The sequence below is a fragment of the Tauraco erythrolophus genome, chromosome 19 (genome assembly GCF_009769465.1).
Source record: "Tauraco erythrolophus isolate bTauEry1 chromosome 19, bTauEry1.pri, whole genome shotgun sequence".
Lineage (NCBI taxonomy): Eukaryota > Metazoa > Chordata > Aves > Musophagiformes > Musophagidae > Tauraco > Tauraco erythrolophus.
This window is the reverse complement of record NC_141483.1, coordinates 5,403,440-5,426,529: the sequence shown is the minus strand read 5'-3', so window position 1 is coordinate 5,426,529 and position 23,090 is coordinate 5,403,440. Positions and strand designations below refer to the sequence as shown.

At 36.9% G+C, this 23,090-nt stretch overlaps 1 protein-coding gene across 2 annotated transcripts in view; it reads right to left on the bottom strand.

The window, feature by feature from the left end:
• Window positions 1-23,090, bottom strand: part of SPECC1L (sperm antigen with calponin homology and coiled-coil domains 1 like) — a 52,592-nt gene that overhangs the window by 16,341 nt on the left and 13,161 nt on the right. For both annotated transcript variants that reach the window (XM_086623373.1, XM_086623374.1), the window contains 8 exons: window positions 22,125-22,332; window positions 15,734-15,807; window positions 15,034-15,209; window positions 13,077-13,240; window positions 10,715-10,806; window positions 4,839-4,929; window positions 2,868-2,951; window positions 895-1,051 (listed from right to left, as the gene is read on the bottom strand). In XM_086623373.1, coding sequence (XP_086479499.1) covers window positions 895-1,051; window positions 2,868-2,951; window positions 4,839-4,929; window positions 10,715-10,806; window positions 13,077-13,240; window positions 15,034-15,209; window positions 15,734-15,807; window positions 22,125-22,332 — 1,046 coding nt within the window. The remainder of the gene's footprint in view (window positions 1-894; window positions 1,052-2,867; window positions 2,952-4,838; window positions 4,930-10,714; window positions 10,807-13,076; window positions 13,241-15,033; window positions 15,210-15,733; window positions 15,808-22,124; window positions 22,333-23,090) is intronic.

The following is a 23,090-nucleotide window of genomic DNA, read 5'->3' as shown; positions in this document are numbered from 1 at the left end:
TAATTTCTGCCCAGTGAAAGGAAAGCAGCACTGAGGCATGCCTCAGATGATTTTAGGAAAATATTTTTCAATAGCACCCACAGCTATAAATAACTTTATTACATATTGCAAATGTCTGTTTCTGCTGTACAAAAGCTTTGTCAGAAAGCTCTGCGTTAAATGGTCTTGAGAAAGTCATGTAACCTTTGTCTGCCAGTTTCCCAATCTATGAAGCAGGGCTAAGTACATACTTCACTTGCATAACATGAGGCTTAAATACTTTTAAGTCCTTTGACTGATAACACTACAGATAGGAAAAGTTTTAAATTTAGCACACTTATCTTTTTATCTTACTAACGAAAGGGGGTTGCCTGGCCATTTGTTATTTAGACTTGCATTACGATTTCACTTGTGGGACAAATAATCCAGGCTCATTCACTCATGGCTATTTAGAAGACTTGGCAGTGTCTGGAATTAAGATCTAGTCATGCTGCTTTCTGTCTTCGGCTGTGCTTACAAAGTTAAGGTTCATTATGCAGTCTCCCTGGGCCCAAGCCTCTCCAAAAGATTTGTTCAACATGCCGTAAGCTCATTTCTTGAATTTGGCTAGATGGTATTTTGAACTGATATGATGCTGTTATTTAGTGACATGACTTCGTTTGGTTTGCTAGCAGAGTATAAAGTTTTGATATTAACCTCATAAGCTCTAAAAAACTTAACTTCTGCTCTCACACTTAAAGCATACACTGAGCTGGAGAAAACACTTTCTGAAGCTCTCAAAGATTACCAAAGATTGTTGTTTTATGAGTGACAGCAGTGTCAGCAGCCTTAGTGCCAATGTCATATACTAGATATATGTAGACAGATCACTATGGAATTGACACATTTCAGTGCACCACAAAAAAGGGTTTTTACCTTATTCGACTTCGGGTTGTAGGGGTGACCGATGCTGTAGGAGAAGATGAGAGTGACAGCTGTGGTGAGGTGGTACCCATTGCCATGAGGGATGCTGGAGATGCTCCATCAGGTGCACTGATATCTCGTTTGATTTCCTCACTACTTCTTCGAGAGACTAAGTGAGAAAATGCCCATATATTTATCATTTGCCAACATAAAACCTTTCAAACTCATTCTTGCTCTCTGACAAGCATTAGTTCAGAACTCATACACGGAAATCCATATACAATGCTAGGCTTCAACATTTTTCTTGATGCTTTCCACTTAGGAAATATCAAGGACTTAGATTGCACCATCAACATTTATGATCAAACCTTTATCTTGAAGTAAAGAAAATTTGATGAATGTATCTTAATAGAACTCATTTGAAGGATTTTATGAATGAGAAAGAATTTTAACACCAAACCATTTTATTTTTCTCTGGTCCATGTAGTTATGTTGCTAAGCTTCAAGTAGTTAAGAAAAAAGAAAACCAAGCCAGTATCAAGATGACAGCTGATTTATTTCCACTTAATTTTAATCAAGAATTGGCATGTACGCGATGCTCTGGACATTAATTAAATATCATCTGCAAGCAAATCAAAGATTGACCTGAGACCATTCAGCCACATTCCATAGAGTTTGTTCCGTTTTATCAAATGACAAACAATTTTTCTTTCAAATGCAAGCACAAGCACTGTACTCTGTAAAACCAAATTTGCAATGGTTATGTTTTCTCTACATGGAAGTTTCCAGTTAAAAGGATAAGGTTTGCCTTTTATACCTAAAGAGTCGCCATTGCTTATGTTTGTGTAAATCAAAGATATAACTCTCCACGTATATCAGAGACTTCCTAATGATTTGGGGCAACTACACTAATTTATAAATACTAGACAAAAGAAGTTGGGAAAAAACACTTTTGGGTGGATTTTTTTTTTTTTTTTTTTAGGAGAAATCAAAATGACCTAAACCACACTTTCTTAAAACCATTTACTCAAATATAGTTTTTTTTTTTTAAAACATATGTCTCTCAAATTAGTTCTGCCTAGTTTATAGAAAGTACCATTTTCACAATACCACACTATTTGAACTATAAAAAAGATTTGTTTTTAGAAGTCCCTGCTGATACTGAGACACCAGCTTGACAGTAAACTAACATTCTACATAAAATTCTATTTAGTAACTGTATTTCTTAAAAATCCAAAGTTAACATCAAATGTGCAGCAACCACTATGAGTAACACTCAAAAATACTTGCAGGTTATGTCAGTCAGAAAATAGACTATACTAAAATGACTCACTGCAAACATTCTTTTGTCCTACAGAACGGGTAGAAGTTTTGCTAGGTAATATGCAAAAACATTTATATGCATTAGATAACGTATAATGATGCATGTTAACTAAAAAGAACAATTCTCCTATTTTAAACCATTAAAAATAATTATTTCCACAAACAAAAGTGGAATTAAGATTATGCTTCTCTGCCTCCCTCACTTAAAAAAAAATAATCCTACATCCGAGCTGTAAAAGGTAACAGCCAGGAACAGTTTCTCTCCTCACATATATCATGCACACAAAAATTATTTGTAATACAAGGAAAGATGACATAGAAATCAACTCTTACACTCATGATTCATACTCATCCATCTGGTATGTTGGTGCAAGTTGTACGTGCAACAATAAGGAGATGAACAATTACCTCTTCAGTTCTACTTGATGCAATAAAATGGAATATTATTTTAGCATTAGACTTTGGTTTCTTTCCCTAAATGTTTCAGCTGAAAACCTGGATACTGAAAAATAAGCTATTCCAAACATCCAAATAGTTTTTTGACAAGTGCTTGATGGTCTGAAGACCAAAGTTTTCTCTTGAAAAAGTAAAATGTATCTGTAAGTACAGTGTTGAAATGAGAGCTCCTGGTTTTACTAATAATCCAAAAAACGTGATATTACCAGAAATAGATTTGGCACTTTCCATAGCAGGTACTCTTGGCAAAGACGCCGGCCTGCTGGTAGAAGATGTTCTCAACAAATGTTCTGGACAAAGAAAAAGAAGAGAGAATATTGTTAATGAAGATTCCAGTTAAATGTACAACTTAGGTATGAGTCATGAATATTGTCTACCAGTGCCTGAGTTTGGCTGTTTAGTGAGAGCAACTGATTTTATTTGTATGAAAGAGAAGGCTAAATTTGCTAATTACCAATAAATATCATTATGAATACATCATGATCATCTTAATGCTTTTTCCCTAAGGCCTCTTACTAATCCACTTGCCCTGGTTTATAAAAAATGAATTGTTAAACCAAAAGGCTGAGTAAGGAATCTCCATTTAGCACATGGCCAAAAGTATTCAATATGCCATTCACAATGTTGATTGGTAAAGTAGATTGCTTTGTCCTTCGTGATTTTTTTTTCCCCTTTGTTTTGTTGAGCTTCTTTTATTTTTTAAATAAAAACATGCTTTTTTTTTTCTCCCTCCCCCATGCAGTGAAGTCAAAAAGGTGCCTTTACATATTGTAGGGAAAGATTAGTTCTGCCTACTGCCAATGAGTAAAATCAAATTACAACAAAATTAATTTTCTGTAGTGTCAAATCAAAACAATTTCCTATTATTGAAGAAAGAGTCCTTCAAATAAAACCTTTAGACTGTAAACAAAAGGTTTACATACTCCTATATAGAAACACTTAGGAGGCAGTAATGTGAATACACAAACCCATGAAAATGAAGAATAAAGATTAAAAAAGTGAGACTCTGTTCATTAGTTGAAAACGTGGCATAAGAAAAACATTGCTACAGAGATACTTTAAAATATATGTGGTTGTAAACAGGAATTGTGTCTGGCATATTCTCTATTTGAATGCAGTCCTGCTCCTGCATTAACTGACTATAATGAAAACACAAAAACTACATAAAGCATACCACCCATTTTGTGTTTAAGCTTATGACTACCCATGAACTCTGTAACAAAGAATTCTAAACTATCTTCTTGGAAAGGCATTTCAATATTCCTAAAAATATCAAAGTTTCTAAAATTAAACCCCCAGCTGCACTGTACAAATAACCTCAACATGCATTCAACAAAAGCAAGAAGGAAATCTGGCACATACAGACTATTATGAAGTGCTACAAAAAAAAAAAAACACCCAACTGTTTAGAAAGCATCAGACCTCAGGAATACCAAATTGAGAGGAAATATTCAGCCTGGAGTCATACGGGGATTATCTAGAGAAACATCTACAAAAAAACCCAACTCTAAAGCAGGCATAAATCAGAGCCCTACACCCACCACATGATAGCCATTCATTCTCACAGGAAGAGCACATTGTGAACCGTGTTTTGAGAGACGAAACAAAGTTCACAGAACAGGGAAATACTGGGAAACAGATAAATCAACACTCAATTTAATGCCATTCAATTTTTCAACTGGCTCCTGAAGATTCAACACTTAGTAAGTTCATATTTTGTTATTCACATGCAATGCAATGCCAACCATCATCCTTGTTTCATTTGGGGGGGCGAACCACAACCCAACCACACAATACATAATGTAACCCCAGGGGTGTGTCTTTTTCATATCTGGAAGACAGCTGCAAGACATGTCCCTGAAATCATCCTGTCTTGATTTTTCAAGTGATCTCAGTTTATGCACACACTAAAAACTGTCAGGATAATGCCGAATTATCACAATGCAATCATAGTTTTGTTGAAAATTCAAAAAAGTATCTTTATATGACACCATGTGTGATGAAACACAAGTAATAAAGACTTGAACTCAAAACGTTATATGATTCTATGAAAATATTATGGTAATAGAAAGTATTTAATGTGATAACACTTTGAATACTAAATGATATAAAATACACAAAAAATAAGTACCAATAGCATCGCTAAAAACAAAGTTTAAATGAACTTGAATCAATACCTTGAACAGGGATTTCAGCATAGCTCGGTCTTTTGTCTGTCAGCGTAGCAAGGGGTTTTGAAGCTGAGATTGGTCCACTTATAGAATGCCTCTGAAATGGAAAAATAATTCTGTCAATCTTAATCTGAAGGTACAAAACAAACATGGAATTGCAGAATCAGTTTTAGAAACTTGGGTATGACATTATTACTGATTTAAAATAACTAAAAAAATAAAAGAACATTTAAAAATATTTAGTGAAAAAGGCTGTATCCTCTTTATCTCTTGCTTTTGTCAATCTGAATGTATATACACCCACTGTGCATTGGTACTGTAACATTTACTGCTTTGAACTTAAACCTGTTCCTCGAACCAATATTGCAAAATTAAAAGGTTGTAGATTCTCTTGTAGTTTATTAATTTTCACCCTCATTTATATTTTGTTTGCACACACCTCTCCTGGTTAAACTTGATGTGTTTATTTAAACTAATATAATCTCCTACATGTAGCCAAGATTTTAGTGCCTGATTTGTGTTATTAACGTATGCCTTTACAGCTTTGTGGCTTTTCCTGGAAAATCACCATAATGGTGCACTGGGCATAGTGACACGAACTACCCTTTGCTAAGAAAAGTTCTACTGAAAAAACGATTTTTCATCCAAAACATCAACAGCTTTTGTTACCATGTATTTAACTGAGATGCTCTGTGAACAACTGAAGAGAGACTCTTTAAGTATTTGTCAAATACGTAACAAAATACAAATATAATTATTTTTCTTTCTAAGGTCACTTTAATTTCTGCTCTGCTCTAAAGTAGCTACGAAATGATTTTTTTCAAGTTTTAGGTAAAATATTAAGCAATGCATGGCTTATAGCAGCAGTGTAAGTACACAATCACAGATGTGTTCAGTGTTACACACAGTAATTAACCCTGGACAGCACTGAAATATGCATTTCAGTATTCCACAAATGACCTGCACAATACAATAATTAGCCTTACACTTACTGAAATTCACGTTCAGTTGCTGAAGACTCAGAGAAGACCATCCACAATTATATTTTTTTTAATTAATCATTTCAAAGAGCCTATTGCAAATAATAGTACATTCTTTAATCACTCTGTCCTTTCTATTAGATTCCTACATTTAATCACAATTGGTCCAGTAATGTGTTTATCCCGAAAACTCTTTCAGCTCTCCATCTGGCCCAAGATTAGATGGGAAGGTTAAATGAGCCTTATCTTCATACAATGATAAAGGTCAGATGTTTCTCATGCCAAATCATGTAGGCAAGACAGACAAACTTAAAATTGTGATTAAAACAAGTTAACAGTATACACTTTGCAGCATCCTCCTACTTATTCGTCATTTAGAGTCCAACCAGAGTTACACTTTTGTGCTGGAAATCAAATGGAGAAAACAACTGCCAACCATGCAACAATCTAACTTCAAAATATATATAGCATAAAGAATTTCGTGACTTTATATATCAGAAGTCCCACACATATCCTACAAAGATTATTCCTTTAGATGTGCAGATGAAAGTGATTGCAATTGTGAGCCGTGCACAGAAGCACCTACAACAGCCTCCCGTAAGAACTGGTATTTCAAACGTGGAAGTTTGAAGCTGAGATGTAACTTCACCCACTTAGGATTTTTTTTTTTTTTTTAAATAAAGGACAAGGACATTCTCAAAGTGAGAGCCTCCCTCCTGCAAAAGGAAACCACTATTATAGAGTTAGATAATGATGTTAAAGAAAAACATGTCATTTTGTCTAGCTTTGGGTTTGTCATTACAGAGACAGCGTAGCACAGAACTTCAGCCAGGAAACAAAGGTATGTACAGAGCAGGCAGAGTGCTGGATAATCATATACCTTTATCACTTTCTCAGCTTCCGGATATCACTTCAAACCAAACATCCTTCATGGATATTGTCAGAAACGGATCTTATTACTCAGCTGATAACTTGCTGTGTACTGGTCTTGTCTCCTTGTTATAAAATGAACTGTTTGTCTTTTTGCTCCTGTTGACACTGCAGTCAGGGCTTACTTGCACTGATGCTAGTTCCTTATTACGTATCTTATTATTACAACTACCAGTAATAACGCAGTGACTAATACACAGCAAATTAGAGGAAAATGAACCAATGTTCAGCTAGTTCCACTTGGCATTATCTATACAGTACTAGCACACAAGTTTCTTGGAGAACAATTTTTCCTAAAATATTTTACAAGTGTTAAGAAACTTTTCTGCTTGACTGAGCTTTTGCTGAATTTGCAGGTCAGCCATTCCTCATTTCACTTACAAAACACATCTGATGTGCAATCAAATATGTATGGATCCCACCACTCCCTTTATAATATCTTTTTTTCTTCAAGTACAAATACATCCCAAAACTCACTTAACTGCTAAACACCATTTGTCATTTACACCAGTGTTCAAACTCCTCAACACTAAACGAAAGGATCAAAAATTCAGAGGAATCACATGCTTGAGGCTATTAATGAAGGCTACTAATGGGATAGAAATTACTAAAGATGCTTTACAATCTGTGATCCTCTTCTTATTCATCCTATACTGAGGTCTAGCAGAAGAAAATGCTGAAACTTTAAGGACTACTTTTGATGGGGTTCATAAAGAAAATTAGTCTAAGTAAAATAACACGTTTTTACGTAGTTGTCTCTGGATAACATAATTACAGTAACAGATAAAGATGCTAAGATCAACAGTTACTTTTCCACCTTAATTTGAAGATAGTTTCTGCTAGCTACCTAAGACTCTTCAGATGTTTTTTCTTTTTCTTTTTTTTTTTCTTTTTCTTTTTTTTTTCGTAAGATGACTCCAGAAGAGGAACCAGCACACAGGTAGGACAAAAAAAAGTAAAAGAGGACAAACACTCAACACTTCAAATTTGAGGCAGAACTAGAGCAGGGTATACTATAGCAGGATGAAGTAGTCCCTTAAACTCAAAACATTTGGCTCCTGACTCTTCATCCTTGCATCTGTTGTTAGCCATGGAAGGAAACATGACCTTCAACCACTTCCAAGTACCTATTCCTGATGACTTTGCACTTCAGTACGTACTTCAATTGAAGTACTTGATATCAACACACTTACACATGGCAATTTCAAAACACACACAGTTGCTCACATATTAAGTAGTTAAGATATGGAAGTCTTTGACACCGGATTGTTTGAAGCCTCAAAGTTTATATGCTCAAAGCAAACCAGGACATTCAGTGGTGATCAGTGAATCTGAAACCATGTCTAATTCAGGGAGCCCTCCAGCTCTGAAACAGAAAAAGAAAGTACTCAGGGAAAGCAGCGGATAGGCTTCCTGTCCTTATATTCCTCCCTAGGCATCTGTTTTGGTCACTCTCAGTGGCATACCAGGCCAGCTGAGCTTTAGGCTAACTCAGCAGGGTTGTTTTTACGTTTTGAAGAGCATTCTCTTCATAACTCTCTTCCTAAATTGTTTGCAGTCTTGCTAAGCACTATGGTAAATAACAGCTATGTTCCACTGCGGCTTGGACCTGAAGCCAGAAAGGCTTTTGTTTGCTTGTTTTCAGTGCAAAAACGTATACAAGAATGTATCTCCTTATACACACATACATTGCTGTAAAGAAAAACAAAGCAAACAAAAACTCTCCAAGACTGAACAAATTCATGACACAGTCCAGTACAAAAATGAACTGACACGCATAATTCAGAGAGGGCACATGTTGATGCAACTGTACTTGGAGAATCTTTCTTGCAACCATAATATCAAAATCACGCCAGCTTCTCAGTAGATGCCCATGTAAATATTTCACCTTTGATAGCATTTAAAAGCAACTGAGATTAATGATAATAAGCACTGCAACACCCATACTGAGATCAATCTTTCCACCTTTACTCAAGATCTTAAACCATGAATGACTTCTATAAGGCGGGAGCCAATAGGTCAACATATTGACTACTTAGCAACTACTTATTAAAATCTTGCTTTTCAACTGCAAGAAAGCAAAAACCACAGACAAAAAATATACCAAAATTGCACAGAACACAACAGTAGAACACAAGGTAGTAATATGAAAATAAAGAAGAGGAAAAGATGATGAAAATTGGTTTTGAACCCAAACCCCTTCTGTCTTGAGCAATGTTCTTTAAATGTATACATAACTGAGGTCACAAACCCCCATTGCCTTCCACATAACTACAAATTCTTCCAGGAAAACCACCTATCTCCAAAAAGACAACAGAAGTAATTTTCATTTACACACCCTCCTCTTTGTTTTTCAGGTAATGTTTCCCACTAATGAGTATCCAGCTGTTAATGACTTGGTTCTATACCAGAAGTAGAATTCAAAATTGAAATAATTGTGGCAGATGGAGAATGTCAACACAAGAGCTGTAAACCTGAGCAGGTTTGCAGTATTTTAAGATATTACTTTGGTTTGTGGTTAATTTACAGGTAAATAAAGTGAAATAAGCCTTAGGCTTCATTCAAAAGGTCTTCTGTCAGCCAAAGCTCTGGTCTAGCCTTTTAGAACATGAGATTAAGCATGCCTCTTCCTACAAGGGCACAGAATATAAAGACAGATTAATAGGAACAAAGCATCTGTAGGAGAACTTGTTGCATTTAACTGCTTTAGAAAACTGCTGTCAAGAGTGACTGAGCCACAGGAAATAGCTGAAGCTCTCACAAAAACATTTAATCTTTCTCTTTGCTCTGAGGCTATCTGTTTTATGAAATTCACTCTCAAGTGAATAAAAGCTGCACTAGTCTGAGCACAGGAGAACAGTCAATCTGTTCCAGGTATTATTCCTTGAGCCAACATATGGATGTAGATTCTTCGGTTCACACCGAGGATTTATTACCAAAACATTATGCTGACCTATAGCAAAAATCAAGTTTTGGTACTTCTGGTTAGTAATACCTTCATAGATTCATAGATTTCTAGGTTGGAAAAGACCTTAGAGATCATCGAGTCCAACCATCCCTAATCCCCATTAAACCATATCCTCAAGTAGCTCATCCACCCTATTCTTAAACACATCCAGGGATGGGGACTCAACCACCTCCCTGGGCAGCCTATTCCAGTGGCTGACAACCCTTTCAGAGAAGAAACAGGAGAAGGCAACAGGAGAAGGCAACAGGAGAATTACTGATGTTAGAGGAGTAAAACATATAGTATATTCTTTGATTTTTCTTTGCGAATCCAGTCTCATCTGCTTTATTCTTAAACTTGTTGGCCTTTGACAAAATCTCACCTCAGCAGTGACCGATTAAAGCTGAGCATTAGAGTACCGATGATGCAGTCCTGGTCTGCCTAAGCTCCTGTAGTAGCTGAACAAACGGACAAAGCTTCAGAGGGGACAGGTCAAAATACACAGTACAATCACCAACTGGCCAAACTCTCAGTCAGTACAAAATGAACAAAGATAATCAATTCACAATGATTTCATTCCTCTCTGGTCGGGTCTGCAATCAAAAGCCCACACAACATGGGATACATTTATATTGATGATTGCTGACAGATTCTGCACAGATCTCAGTCCATTGCCTGAAGGGGATTACTGCTGTTTCCATGCGAGGCACAGGATGAAGAACTGACAAACAGCAACTCTAAGGAATGCAGATAAGGTTTTCCTCCCATACTTCTCAGTAGCACAGGAACACTAAGAGTTGGGAATATTTAACAAGAACTTCCAAACTATGCCATTTCTTCGATTTACAACATAGCTCTCAGTGAAAGACTCTTTTGTTAGACTCAACATTTTAGTAATTACTTACCGGATACAACATTTTATCATCGTGTCCCCACAAAGACAGCCAATTTTTTAATGTTACCACCTGTAATTTCACATGCTCTTCTTTACAAAGAAGGATTAAGTGCAGTCATAAAACACCTACCTGCATAGGGGATACAGCAGCAGCTGGGGGAGTTTTCATGGGACTTGGGCTCAGGGGAGTGCGAGGAATTGTGGCAGCAGCAGGGCTTGGAACTAGTAGAAACACAGAAAACATCGTGAGCATTGCACTGTTTTGCAGTGAAACAGGAGACTGGCTGTTATAGAGAACTCTCACCTTGTACTTTATATTACTAGTTTTACCAGATCACATCTTTCAGAATTTCAATTAGTAACTGACTGCAAAATCATTTAAAAGTATGCCTACACATTTATTCCTCTGTAATTACATTCATTTTCTATCTTGAATATATCATCCATGGTAAAAGCATAAGTTTACTGAGGGCGGACAAGGCTAAGGTGCAGGATACTATAATCCTGGCAGATGTAAATGATGACATTATTAGGTCTCCAGATAATTAAAGAGATGGTAGCAGGATCCTGGGTCTGTCAGTAAGACAAGATAGATAACATATCACCTCCTTCTCCTTTCTCATTTCCAATCAAAGTCCACAGGTACCACATATGGCATGACAGTCCCTGAAATTTTGGGATTAAACAAATAACATGTTTGGAGATGTATGAAAACAGACAAATACTGAGTTGGTGCATCAGTCATCTGATTATTTAACAGCATGATTAGACACAAATGCTGAGGAAGAAGGAAGATAGAAACTTGAAATAAAAAATAAAAAGAAGGGAAAAATGATTTATCATGGAATTGGGTTTGCATGGCAAGGTTTTGGTAGCAAGGGGGTAAAGGGCTGGATTCTGTAAGACGCTGCCAGAAGCTTCCCCTATGCCCAGCAGAGCCAACGCCAGCCGGCTCCAAGACAGACCTGCCGCTGGCCAAGGCTGAGCCCATCGGCGATGGTGGTAGCGCCTCTGGGATAACATATTTAAGAAGGGGGAAAAAATCTGCGTAATGGCAACCGCAGCTGGAGAGAGGAGTGGGAATATGTGAGAGGAACAACTCTGCAGACACCAATGTAAGTGAAAAAGGAGGGAGAGGAGGTACTTCAGGCACTGGAGCAGAGATTCCCCTGCAGCCCATGGTGAAGACCATGGTGAGGCAGGCTGTCCTCTTGCACCCCATGGAGGGTAACGGTGGAGCAGAAATCCACCTGCAGCCCCTGGAGGGCCTCACACTGGAGCAGGTGGATGTCTGAAGGAGACTGCGACCCCGTGGGATGCCCGTGCTGCAGCAGGCTCCTGGCAAGACCTGTGAACCCATGAAAAGGGGAGCCCACACTGGAACAGGTTTGCCGGCAGGACTTGTGACCCCATGGGGGACCCATGCTGGAGCAGGCTGTTCCTGAAGGAATGCACCCCGTGGAACGAACCAAAGTCACTCTGGCAAGAAAGCACCTTTATCCGATAACAGATTGAAAAACACCTTCAAAATTAACACTAGGAAAGTAAAAATTTGTAAATACCTATGAACAAAGAGAACAAATGTGGAAACAGAACCATTTACAGAGTCACAAAATAATGCAGAGATGCTTCTACACCTCAACAAATTTTCAGGTAATAAGCAATTAAAAATAATTTACCATGCATAGTACAGGACTTTAAGTCTCTCTGTAATATACCAAGCCTTTTTACATCAGAGACTTATAGTGACATTATTGTAAATGAAATTCAAGGCAAAAGGCCTAGCGAGGAAAATGTTTTTAATCCATACAAAGTCTCATATGCAGTCAAAGCTAAAACTCAAGTGTTTCTCATCTCAGGATAATTACTTGGATTCCTTATTCTGCTCATCTGTAAAGAAGAACAAGTGCACCCGTTTCCACAATCAGAGAATTATAGCAAAATCCATTGTTGCAACAGTGAGACCCTTTTCATTTCAGAAAATATTGCCTGTATCTTTTAATAGGTGATACAAGCTGGACTTCATTTTTAATTTTCATCAGCACTTTGACTGTAAGAATGCAAGTTACTAAAAGAAACAAACTCAGCTCTAGCTATTATATGGCTTTTAAATGCTTAATTTGGCACATTAAATTCACATTTTCATAGTCAGGCTGAAATCAGCTGTGCTTCCAGCTACAATTATGTGCGTAATATGTGTTTATGTATTTCTAATATACGGGAGCACTGAACCAAAGCATCTAGCATATGAGTCATTGGCAATGAGACCGTGAAGAAAAAAATAAAGACAAAAAAAAGGATGCTTGCACTTAATCACAGTGAAGGATCTGTTGTGCCATCTGGTTTCAGTTGGTTTGTTTCAGCCGTCACTTATAGATGACAGTGCAATAAAACAACTCACCTTTGAATTAGCTAAGTCACTAGGAGCATCCACGTGAACATACGCAAAATCATACCTGGGTACAGCTACTATACTGGCTGAAATTAATTACCTTGGGAGGCACTGTCAAATGACTTGATGAGTGTTTTTACAGTAGGAGTTGGCTCTGAGGAGGTGGATGATCTGCGACTCAGGCCCATTCCTTGTCTCAGAGCTGCCAAATCTCTCTCTACAGCATTCATGTAATTGTACACTCGACCACGTTCCTCTTCTTGCCTGAAATCAATATGCAGCCCATTTGAGGCATTTAAAAACCACTTTAACATGCAAAGTCTTAAAAAAAAAATCAACACAAATTTGAAGCCAAATTAGAATCTATGGTCCAAATCAATCATTACATTAACCTAGTTTTTTTCCACTGTAATTTAGAAATAGATTATCAACCTACATTATCACTGTAAATTCTTACTATTTGTCAGAACTTAAGCACCAGGCAAAAATTCTATCAAATCAATACTTGATTTAAGGCTTAATTTCTGCTCTATCTCTCAAACGCACACACATACATATGGATGGAAAAAATTGAGCCTTAAGTATTTCACCATTTCACATGAAAATAATCAGCTCAGAGGGGAGAATTTTTTTGCCACTTGCATAAACAGAAAACAATTTAAATTAATATTAAGGAGGTAAGAATATATTTCTGGTGTACACCTTTAGGCAGCACATGAATCAGTTTTGAAAAAAATTTAGTTTTTCAATACAGAAAATTTATGGTGTATATTGCATTCAGTGTCACAAGACAAGAATTGCTTAAAGCAACCTATTTTCTACAGTCTGCAATAATTAAACACAGACTGATTTTTGCCTCAGACACTGTAATACTTTCCTACCACCTTCCCTCCAATACAGTAGCTGTACCACTTCCAAGAAATCCGATTCAGCTGCCTCTTTGTTCTTTGTTTGCAATAAATCAAATGTCAAAAGACGATGCTTGCATATAGATAATAACGAATACAGTGGCTGGAAGCAGCAAGCCAATGCTACCGCAAAAGTGCAACTGTAACCTCTAAGGTTCACTTGCCAGTGGTAATTGAGCAATTACAATTCTGGCTGAAATATATTAGTAAGAATTGTTCATATTACTTATTTTGGTGATCTTACTTCAGATAAGATGCCTTCACCCACCACTCATTCATCCAGATATTTTTCCATTTTCAGTGTAACCAGTTTGTTCTTCCTACCATCAGCTTTTCCTCAAGTACCATAGCCTGCATTATCTCATATCCTACTGGGTGCTGGGTTAAGTGTCATCTATCCTACAAAATGCCCATCCATGTGGAAAAAAATTGTTTAATATATACACATCACGGACATCACTACTGTAACTGTAAACTACACATGTATTCAATCCCTAGAGACAATGTAGTCAGGATTCAAATGGCGCTGTTGAAGATATTCCAATTCTATGGATTTGAGGACTTTTAATACTTCTGAAATACATACAACAATTTCTAAATAACCATAGCACCTAATTCAAGCCACAACACCTCACAATTGAATTGTTTTTTATTAAAAATGTACGCAAACATCTCTATTTCCAGAAACAATTATCAGTGGAAAGAAAACAGTATGAGATATATGCAGAATTAGAGGAAGGCTTCTTCTTGGGTAAAAATCCAGCTGTATTTTCAACCATACCGAAAGCCTTGGCTGCTAATAAGAAGTGTTAATGATGGTACAGAAAAGCCAACATTGCTTGTTTGTCACACTGAGGGAAGCTAAATAATGTCCGGCTTTTAAATAGGAAAAAATCCTCTACTTCAATCTGGTTTTGCAAAAGCGCCAAACTGAATATTCTTGAATGGATTAAGTACACAGTATAAAGAAACAAATCTTGTTCTTATAAGTTTACCTACTTCAACTCCATCAAGCAGCTTGTTGAAACACAGATCCTCACAGTGAGAGGATTTATGAACTTCCAGAGCCTCAATAACAGCCAAGATACTGGATTTCCAAAATTGTACCCCCTTACAAAAGAGACAATATCCCTGCTGTCTTTTGCATACTTGCGTGACTTTATTTCCTCCAACTCTTTGGTGAGCTTCTCATTTTTCTCCTGAGCTTCGTGTAATCTACGCTTCAGGTCTCCTATCTCTTCCTGGGCCTCAGACTTTATATCATTGGCTATAACCACTGCAGTCTGTAGATCAGCTTGGAACTGACGCCATTCTGCTGACTCCTCCTGTAAGTAAATAAAACTTTAAATTTACAGCAGCAGCAAGAATTTTGAAGTTAAAAATAAAAAGTTGTTCTTATTAGTCATAGTTTCCCTATGCTGCTACAGGAGACTATTTACAGGAAGGACAAAAGCCCTCGTCTCTGGCATTAGGCATAACCTAACTTACAAGTTAAATTGAAGAAGAAGATTTGCTGCAAATAACTAGATTTTCAAAGTCATGAATTTCTTTCCTAGAAACAAAAATAATGTTCAAAGTGGAGGGAAAAAAATAATAGTATTACACTATGCATCAGAAGACACAGGAACATTTTCTCCGAAGCTCAACACCATATGTTAGTGACACAATTTTTCAGAAGTTAATTCTTTAGTGTCTGTATGTTAGCAAATATATTTCCGTATGATGCATGTCTCTCAAATAATTATTTTAATGGTATTATATCTTATCATATTACCTTTTCACAATTTCACATGCATATCTTATGACATTCCAAGTTTACAATTTATTGAGTTTCTAGGTTTTAACCTACCCGGAGTCTCCTGTGAAGATTCTTTATCTCTCTTTCCATGTCATGCTTTTGATCCTGAAGTTTTTTAACTGTATCTGTAAAGAAAGTCAAATTATCTGTATGGTCTAAGGGATCTATTTACTTAAGAAGAGTAATTGAAACAACCTGCAAAAGTTTTTTAAAACTTACTCAGAGAATATATTTTTATAACTAAAGCCATCAAGAGAAAAATAGCATGAGCAGAAATAATTTGACAGAAAGTGTCAGTAGGTACATACTTGTCTATGACTGGTGAGAACAGCATAAACAAACTCAGTTCTTATACAAATCTCAGTCTCTTCTCTACACTTCACAATATTAAAATGGCAAAGCTATAACAACAGCAAATAAACAAGGCAGGTATGTTAACATGGAAGGATCCCAAAACCAAGGGTGTCCAGGGGTCTTCCCTCTCCAAAGGCAGGCTGCAGCTACACCAAGCCTTTTGATTCACAATTTACTCCGTGCCACAAAGCAGCTGAAATAACACACTCTCACAGCCATGTCTTCAATGGGGATAAAATTCTACTCATGTCCTCAAGAATTTTACTTTCTTGTCTATCAGGCTACAATTTGAAGTTGAAGCAAGCTATATTTACAGTAAAGAGACAAACAGTCCATGAGATCATGTGACGAAAGGGATGGCCCCCCAAGTCTGTCAGCAGCTACACAAAAGGGTACGCAGCTCGATCACCACCAGCTCCTCGTGTGGCGTCTGACAGACTGGCTACTGCAATTATTATTCATTTGTTACTTTATTCAATTCACAAGGACAATGTGATTGATTACTCCATTCTTATAACTAAGCAACTAATGAAGAAGAATACAGCATAAATTTCTAATTAGTGTGTCACTTCACTGATCTCTGCATTCTAGGATAATTTTATTTCTGTAGCATCGTGTAGCTGTTTCCAAACTGTAAAAATGATGGGCCAACTGACTGAATGCATTTTTTTGTTCAGGTTCATTATTCCAAGACCTGCTGGAAACAAGTATTTTTTCTGTATACTAGCAATGCTCTTTTCACAAAAGGATTGAAGGTGCTTAACAAATTTAGGCTGCTCAAAATACAAAACCTTGGCAAAATTCCATGGAACTGCATAATAAATGTTTGAATAGCGAGAAGATAGGTATATACATTCATACCAACAGTTTGATACAGTGCAGTTTTGCGGCTCTCATTTTCAAACATGAAAAACTTCCCAGTGCTTTTATTAGGGTATCAGGTCCCAGAGAAACCAGTAAACGAGGGTTTACTCAAAGTTACTTGTTCTGCCAATACCTACCAGTGTCTTCCCAAGTGAGCCTGTACCGTCAGTACTCCTTGCCCTTTGTCAAAGGGCTTTTCTTAACAACAAAAATGAGGCTACAGCAGACTAATCGAAAATAGCAAGCATTTCAAAATGTTTAAATCAGATGCAACGAAGACTAATAAAGATTTAAGCTGATTTATGCTGATGTGTACATTCAGGAGCCTCGATTATGCTCATAAGAATATTTCAGTTTTTCAGCCGTGGAATTCCTTTTGGTTTCTTCATCAGAAGAAATTCTTGAGTTTTGCCTTAACAGTCCCAAGCACAGAGGCTTTTAATGCCACACCTAATTTCTTTACAAGAATGATATAAACCTCAGTTGGCCTGAAAACATGATAATGTTTCAGGCTTGGAAAGCTTCAAACACTAAAATTACACAGATACTTCTGTATTTATCTCCTCCTTACAAGACTGCATGTTTTAAGATGCATCCAACTGATCTTTAAGCTTTGAAGATAAGCTTAACAGTGTGCCACTCGTAACTCATGCTACTATGATGTTTAAGCAAAGCCCTCCAATTTTTAGCTTGTCTCTGTACACATAACTTGTTTGAGCTGAAGTCAGCACTGAGATGCCAGCTTTAGGTCAGAGTTATAAAAGTTGCTCCCTCTTTCCACTCTTTTTTCCTTTAAACACATGCTAAAAAAGCCTGCTGCAAATTAGATAACTTTCAACAGTGACAGCAAGTTAATGTGCCCTAAACAGCTTCCAGTAGCATTCTGGAACAAAATCTAGTGGATGACCATTTTCTCTTTTAAAGACAGTTCAAAGAAAATGTTCTTAAAAATAAAATTTGTTCTACTACTAAAAGCAAGCTATAGTTCATCTAAAAATAACCACAAACCAGAAACTATAAATGCATCCAGAGTTAAAGCTTGTGTAATGCCATTGTTTTGAGTTTTTGTAAGATATGAAACGCACCATTAAGTTTTAGTATATTTATGCTTTGAAGTAAAACACAATGGTCTGAATATTCTGCAGTTACTATAAACAATACAGAGCATTTTACAGCAGTCGTTGGAAACAGTCTTCACCCCCAATCAAAGAGATTAAAAAAAAAAAAATTGAAAAGAACTACCAAATTGCAACTGAATTTGAAACACAGTGAGACTAAGATAAATGATTTCAACTCCATTCTTCACATTGTGCTGCCAATTACAGTCTGAAAATTCAAGTAGTCAAAATAGGCACACCGGCAGCGACTCTCCGTACAGCTGACTTGTAGTATCCTTCCTTTCTGCATCCTCATAACCTCCACAGTTCTTCTCTAACACACATGGATCCTCTTCACCTGTACGTGCTGCAATTTTCATTATGGTAGGATAGGTACTTATCTTCTGTCACTGTCCAGTCTCCTCCTTTTAAGGAGCATAGACAAGAGGATTGAGATAAAGGGAAGGAAAAGTAACTATTTCTTGGGGTAAATGAAGAACAAAGAGATCATTCTGATGAATGAATAGGATAATCAAAAATGGCAAATCAGCAAGCTGCTTGTGTATTACTGCAGGATTCAATTATATCTGCATTTTACAAAACTATATTGATTTAAATCACAGTTTGACAAGTCCTTGCTTTTTAAAAGACAGAAAAATAAAGTATGGGAAATGCAGACTACAAATGCTGTATCTCGTTTTGAAAAGGATCTTGACAGCAGAAACTAAATTTTTACATTACCATATTTAGGCCTTTTCTACCATAGTGTTGGAAAAGTCAATTGGATGTTAATTTTTTAATTGTTAGTACTTTTTTTTGGCTAATATTGGACCCTTAAAAAAATTCAGCTTTCTTGCTGTATACACCTACTGTCTAATAATGATGAGCTCAAAAGCAAGATCGATATGCAAATGGCCTGAGCATTGGTATATTTGAAACTATTTATTCAGTAAACACTATATATATATATATATATATATATATATATATCTCAACCTTCGTGCTCACCTACCCTTGTCGAAAAGATTTACTGACTTAAATAGTTACAGGCTAAGAGAAGTGATATGTTTAGCACATGAATCTTGTCTTAAGAGAACATGCAATGAGCACTTTCAGGCTTCAGAAGAAACATCTGACAACTGATAATCTAACCTATAAATATCAATTTTCTGAAAATCAGGAGACAAAGTTCCCCAAAAAAATTTCCCCGCAAACTCTTATTAACAGCTTGGAAGAATAATAGGTTTATTTTTGCTCCTGAGTCATGAGAGACGACTAATGTGACAGCCTGGCTACCTGACTGCTGAAAGTTTTTTCCCCAAGTCAGAAAGGAAAAGCAGAGGAAACACGCCATCTAGCGCAACGCCCGCCTTCCCTGCCAGCCTGCCCTGCCCTCTCCCAGTCCCTCACCTCCACTCCAGTACCTACAGACTCATCTCAACTACAGCTTGTTTCATCTCAGCACACTAATGAGGATATAAAACATACTATTTTATTTTATTTTAATATTTCTTAGATTTTTTAGATACAATACAGAAGCACTTTGCTTAAAATTCCTTGTCCCACCAGTAACGAGTTCAGCTGCCACTGACTCCAGTTCCTGCTGCAACTGGATGGACATCAGGAACATACTGTATGTTTTTAATTAATGCAATTTACACTCTACTGTCCACATCAAAGAGATCCCAGTTTTTGCAGGCTGATATATTAACAGCTAAAATGTGACAGTTCAATATTCAGATTATTGTAAAAAGGTTTCATTATGTGTTCGTCTTGCTGCTTTTTCGTGTGCGGAAAGCCCACAATGAAGCGTGCCCTAAGTATCAGTGGTGGAGCCTGCCACATTCCCACATCACTATTGAGTGCTGATTAACCATTAAATTGAATGAACACTCACCACCTCATCTATGAAGCATCTTTTTCCCACCTGTGAGGTCTGCTTTTCCAGAATTCTTTAAGCCATCATTTTCCACCAGTTATCACTTGTCTTGCCATTGCTTTCACTCAGTAACTTTGCCATTACGTAAATTCTCTCCTTAAGGGGTGGGTTAGATTTCGTCATATTTTAAAATCTAAAAATGAAAGTTCACTACAGAAAACCTTTATGGTTCTTTATTACATTTGGTTATTTAGGCCAAAAAACCACCATTCTTCTAACTACTGCTTTATAATACCTAAACCTACACTAAATTCTTCCTATTTAAAAGCACAGGCATTACACATTTGGCCGACAGAATACCAGTCTGATCAGCGTAAGAGAACTTACTACTACTAAGATGTGCTTTTCTGTCATTTTAATACAAATCATTAGAATTCTTTTATGTGTTGTATGTACTACCTCCAAGTCCCAGATTTTCTGAGATGATGTTCTTTGCTGTCACTACTTAAAGGCTACCATCAAGAAACTTCTGTATGAGGTTTATTTATGAACTGATAATGAAGAGCGTTTTAAAGTGGTCGGAAAAAAATATTTTTCCGAGTTTATACTGTTCTGCAGGTGCCATCCTTTCTTCCTACCACTAGATGCCACTCTCCTTCCTGCCTCTAAAATATTTCTTCCCTAGAGGATCACACCAGGCCACCAGCTAGCACAGTAGAATTTTCCAAACTATTTCAAGAGTGATGAGTAACAAAGACTGTTGCAATTTTTGTTGAAAATTTCTACCCAGGCAGAGGTTTGTTTTCATCAGTTTAAGTGAAATATCTCACAGCTGTTTTGTAACCCTAAAGCAGAAGCATCTAAAAATTAGAGTTGCTTGTGATCAGGTATTACTAGGCAGATACCTGAAAGTTTACTTGACTACGGTGCTGTAGCCTGTATCAATGTATTTCGATTAATGACAAAACAATGCACATAGAAAGGTGTTCAACTTTTTAAAGTCTTTGCTACAAAACGACTTGAGGAAAAACGTCGGACCCACTGACTATATGCCTGAGCTCCTCTCCCAAATAAATGTCTGTCTTTGGTTTTGGCACAGAAAGAGAAAAAAAAATTGCAGAATGAAAACTTAGAGCAATTTTGTTCAGAGAAACAGTGATTGCCTTTCAAGATAAAGAAGGGTTGTTTAGGGAAACCAAGCTGACAGCCATCTGTCTGAAGACACTATGCTTCAGTTGAATAAACAATTTAGACACTAAGACACTATCTTTTCTTGATAGCAGACCAATGTAAAATCCTTTCTACGAATATTTCCCTTACGGGAAAATGGGATCATACTTTGGGTTTTTTTGCTATCTTGTTTCATCTTTGTATACCATGGAAGAATAGTAGATATTTGAATTGTGTCAGTAGCACTGTGCAAACACAGCTTGCCAGGGTACAGTTGCCCAAGTTCTTATTTAGATGGAAACTGATTGCAGAATTCCAGCCCGTGACAGGAATGTCTGAGCAAGTCTTGGAAATCACAGAGGAAACTAAGGCACAGAGAGCCAGACAAGTATACAGTAAACGCAAATTTCATTGTAAGCCCCCACCATTTCTTGTATGGTGGCAAAAGTCAACAGATAATTATTCTAACTTGCCTGAAGTTTGTCAGATTCATTGATCAGTTTCATGACTTGAGCAAATCTACACAGAGGAGATATGTAATGCATCCATATTGCCAAGTCAACTCTGACATTTGTAACATTCAGGGCCTCCATTCACCCACTTCTCCAATAAAAACATCTTTCTTCAGGTGGGAGAAATCATTAATTATACAAATTCTCAAGCTACCTGGTAACTCCCAATATTTGGGCACTCAAAAGACAGAGCATTTTTAAAAAAAGACAAACACCCCAGAACACTAAATCAATCATCTAATCTCCAAAATGCACAAGGAGCACATTATTACTATGTCTGTAACTACATGTTGTTCTACTTTGAAAACCAACTTGAAAACAGCATTACGAGATTTCATTTATTCTCGATTCACAGGTTTTCCTTCCCACACCAACTACTACCGGGGCTGAAAAAGCAAAGCCAACTTGATTTTTTTTCCCCTAGCGTATAAGGGTTCTCCAGAGCCCCATCTGACTTGAATTCAGACATACAAAAGACAAGTGAAAATATTTGCAATATTACAGCGTTCTACTTCAGCTGTTGTTATATTATCATTTCTCTCACAAGATAAACTCGTAACACTTACTCTCCAAATCAGAAATGATGAGATTGTCATGAAGCTTCACAGCACGATGCTGCTCGACTTCATCCTCCAGCTCAAAGATAGTTTCTTTCATGTCACTTCTCTCAGTCTCTTTTTCATCTAGTTCTGTCCGAAGTTTTTCTAGAGTCACATTGAGATCCTCAATTTGTTTCTTGGCTTCTTCTTGGAACACTCTGTATTCATCTTCGACCTGAAAAACAACATATCGTAACTAAATTGGTTGCATTTTAAAACAGAGTTTTAGTTTCGTAACTACCACACTTAGAATGTATTTCTGCAACCATAAAAAGGTATGGGACAAGAAGTCAGGTGTAAGCCTTTAAAAGTGTATTGTTCTAATGCAGCTATTTCCCTGAGCCAGAGTTAAACTCTTTTATTCCCAAGACGAACACATGAGCATTCCCCAGCTACTTGAACAGCAGTATCCTGTATTCAGGCAAAGCAACATCACCACAGTACCAAGGCTGTGGCCTCATGAGCCGCTGATTCCATTTAACATCTAGCTGCCATGGAAAAGGGGAGGGGGGGAACTCTTTAGCCTTTCTTTTTCTTGCCAAAAAAAAGCCTGCTCTCTTCTGTGCATCAATTTCAGTGCTTTCTGGACCTGTCAGCTGATTCACTTCCTTAACCAAGTAGCAGAACTCAGGTTTGTGTGTGAGATGTGTTAGTGAGTTGAAGTAGTTCCCAGAGGAGTCTCAAGTTACTGAACTGAATTTTTAAAAAAATACAGGGAAAGGAAGAGGTAGTAGACTTCTCTCTTCCAGAAGCAGCGAGGCTATTTTATCCTTCCTCATGAAACTGCAACGTAAGTAACAAGCTGGGATCAGAGGCACTAAAGCAAAGTGCTCTGCTTTAAATCATCTATTTCAGTATTTTTTTTTCTTTTTTTTAATTTTAATAACACTACCCAACTTTAATTGTTAAAATTATATAGTTTGGGTTTTTTCC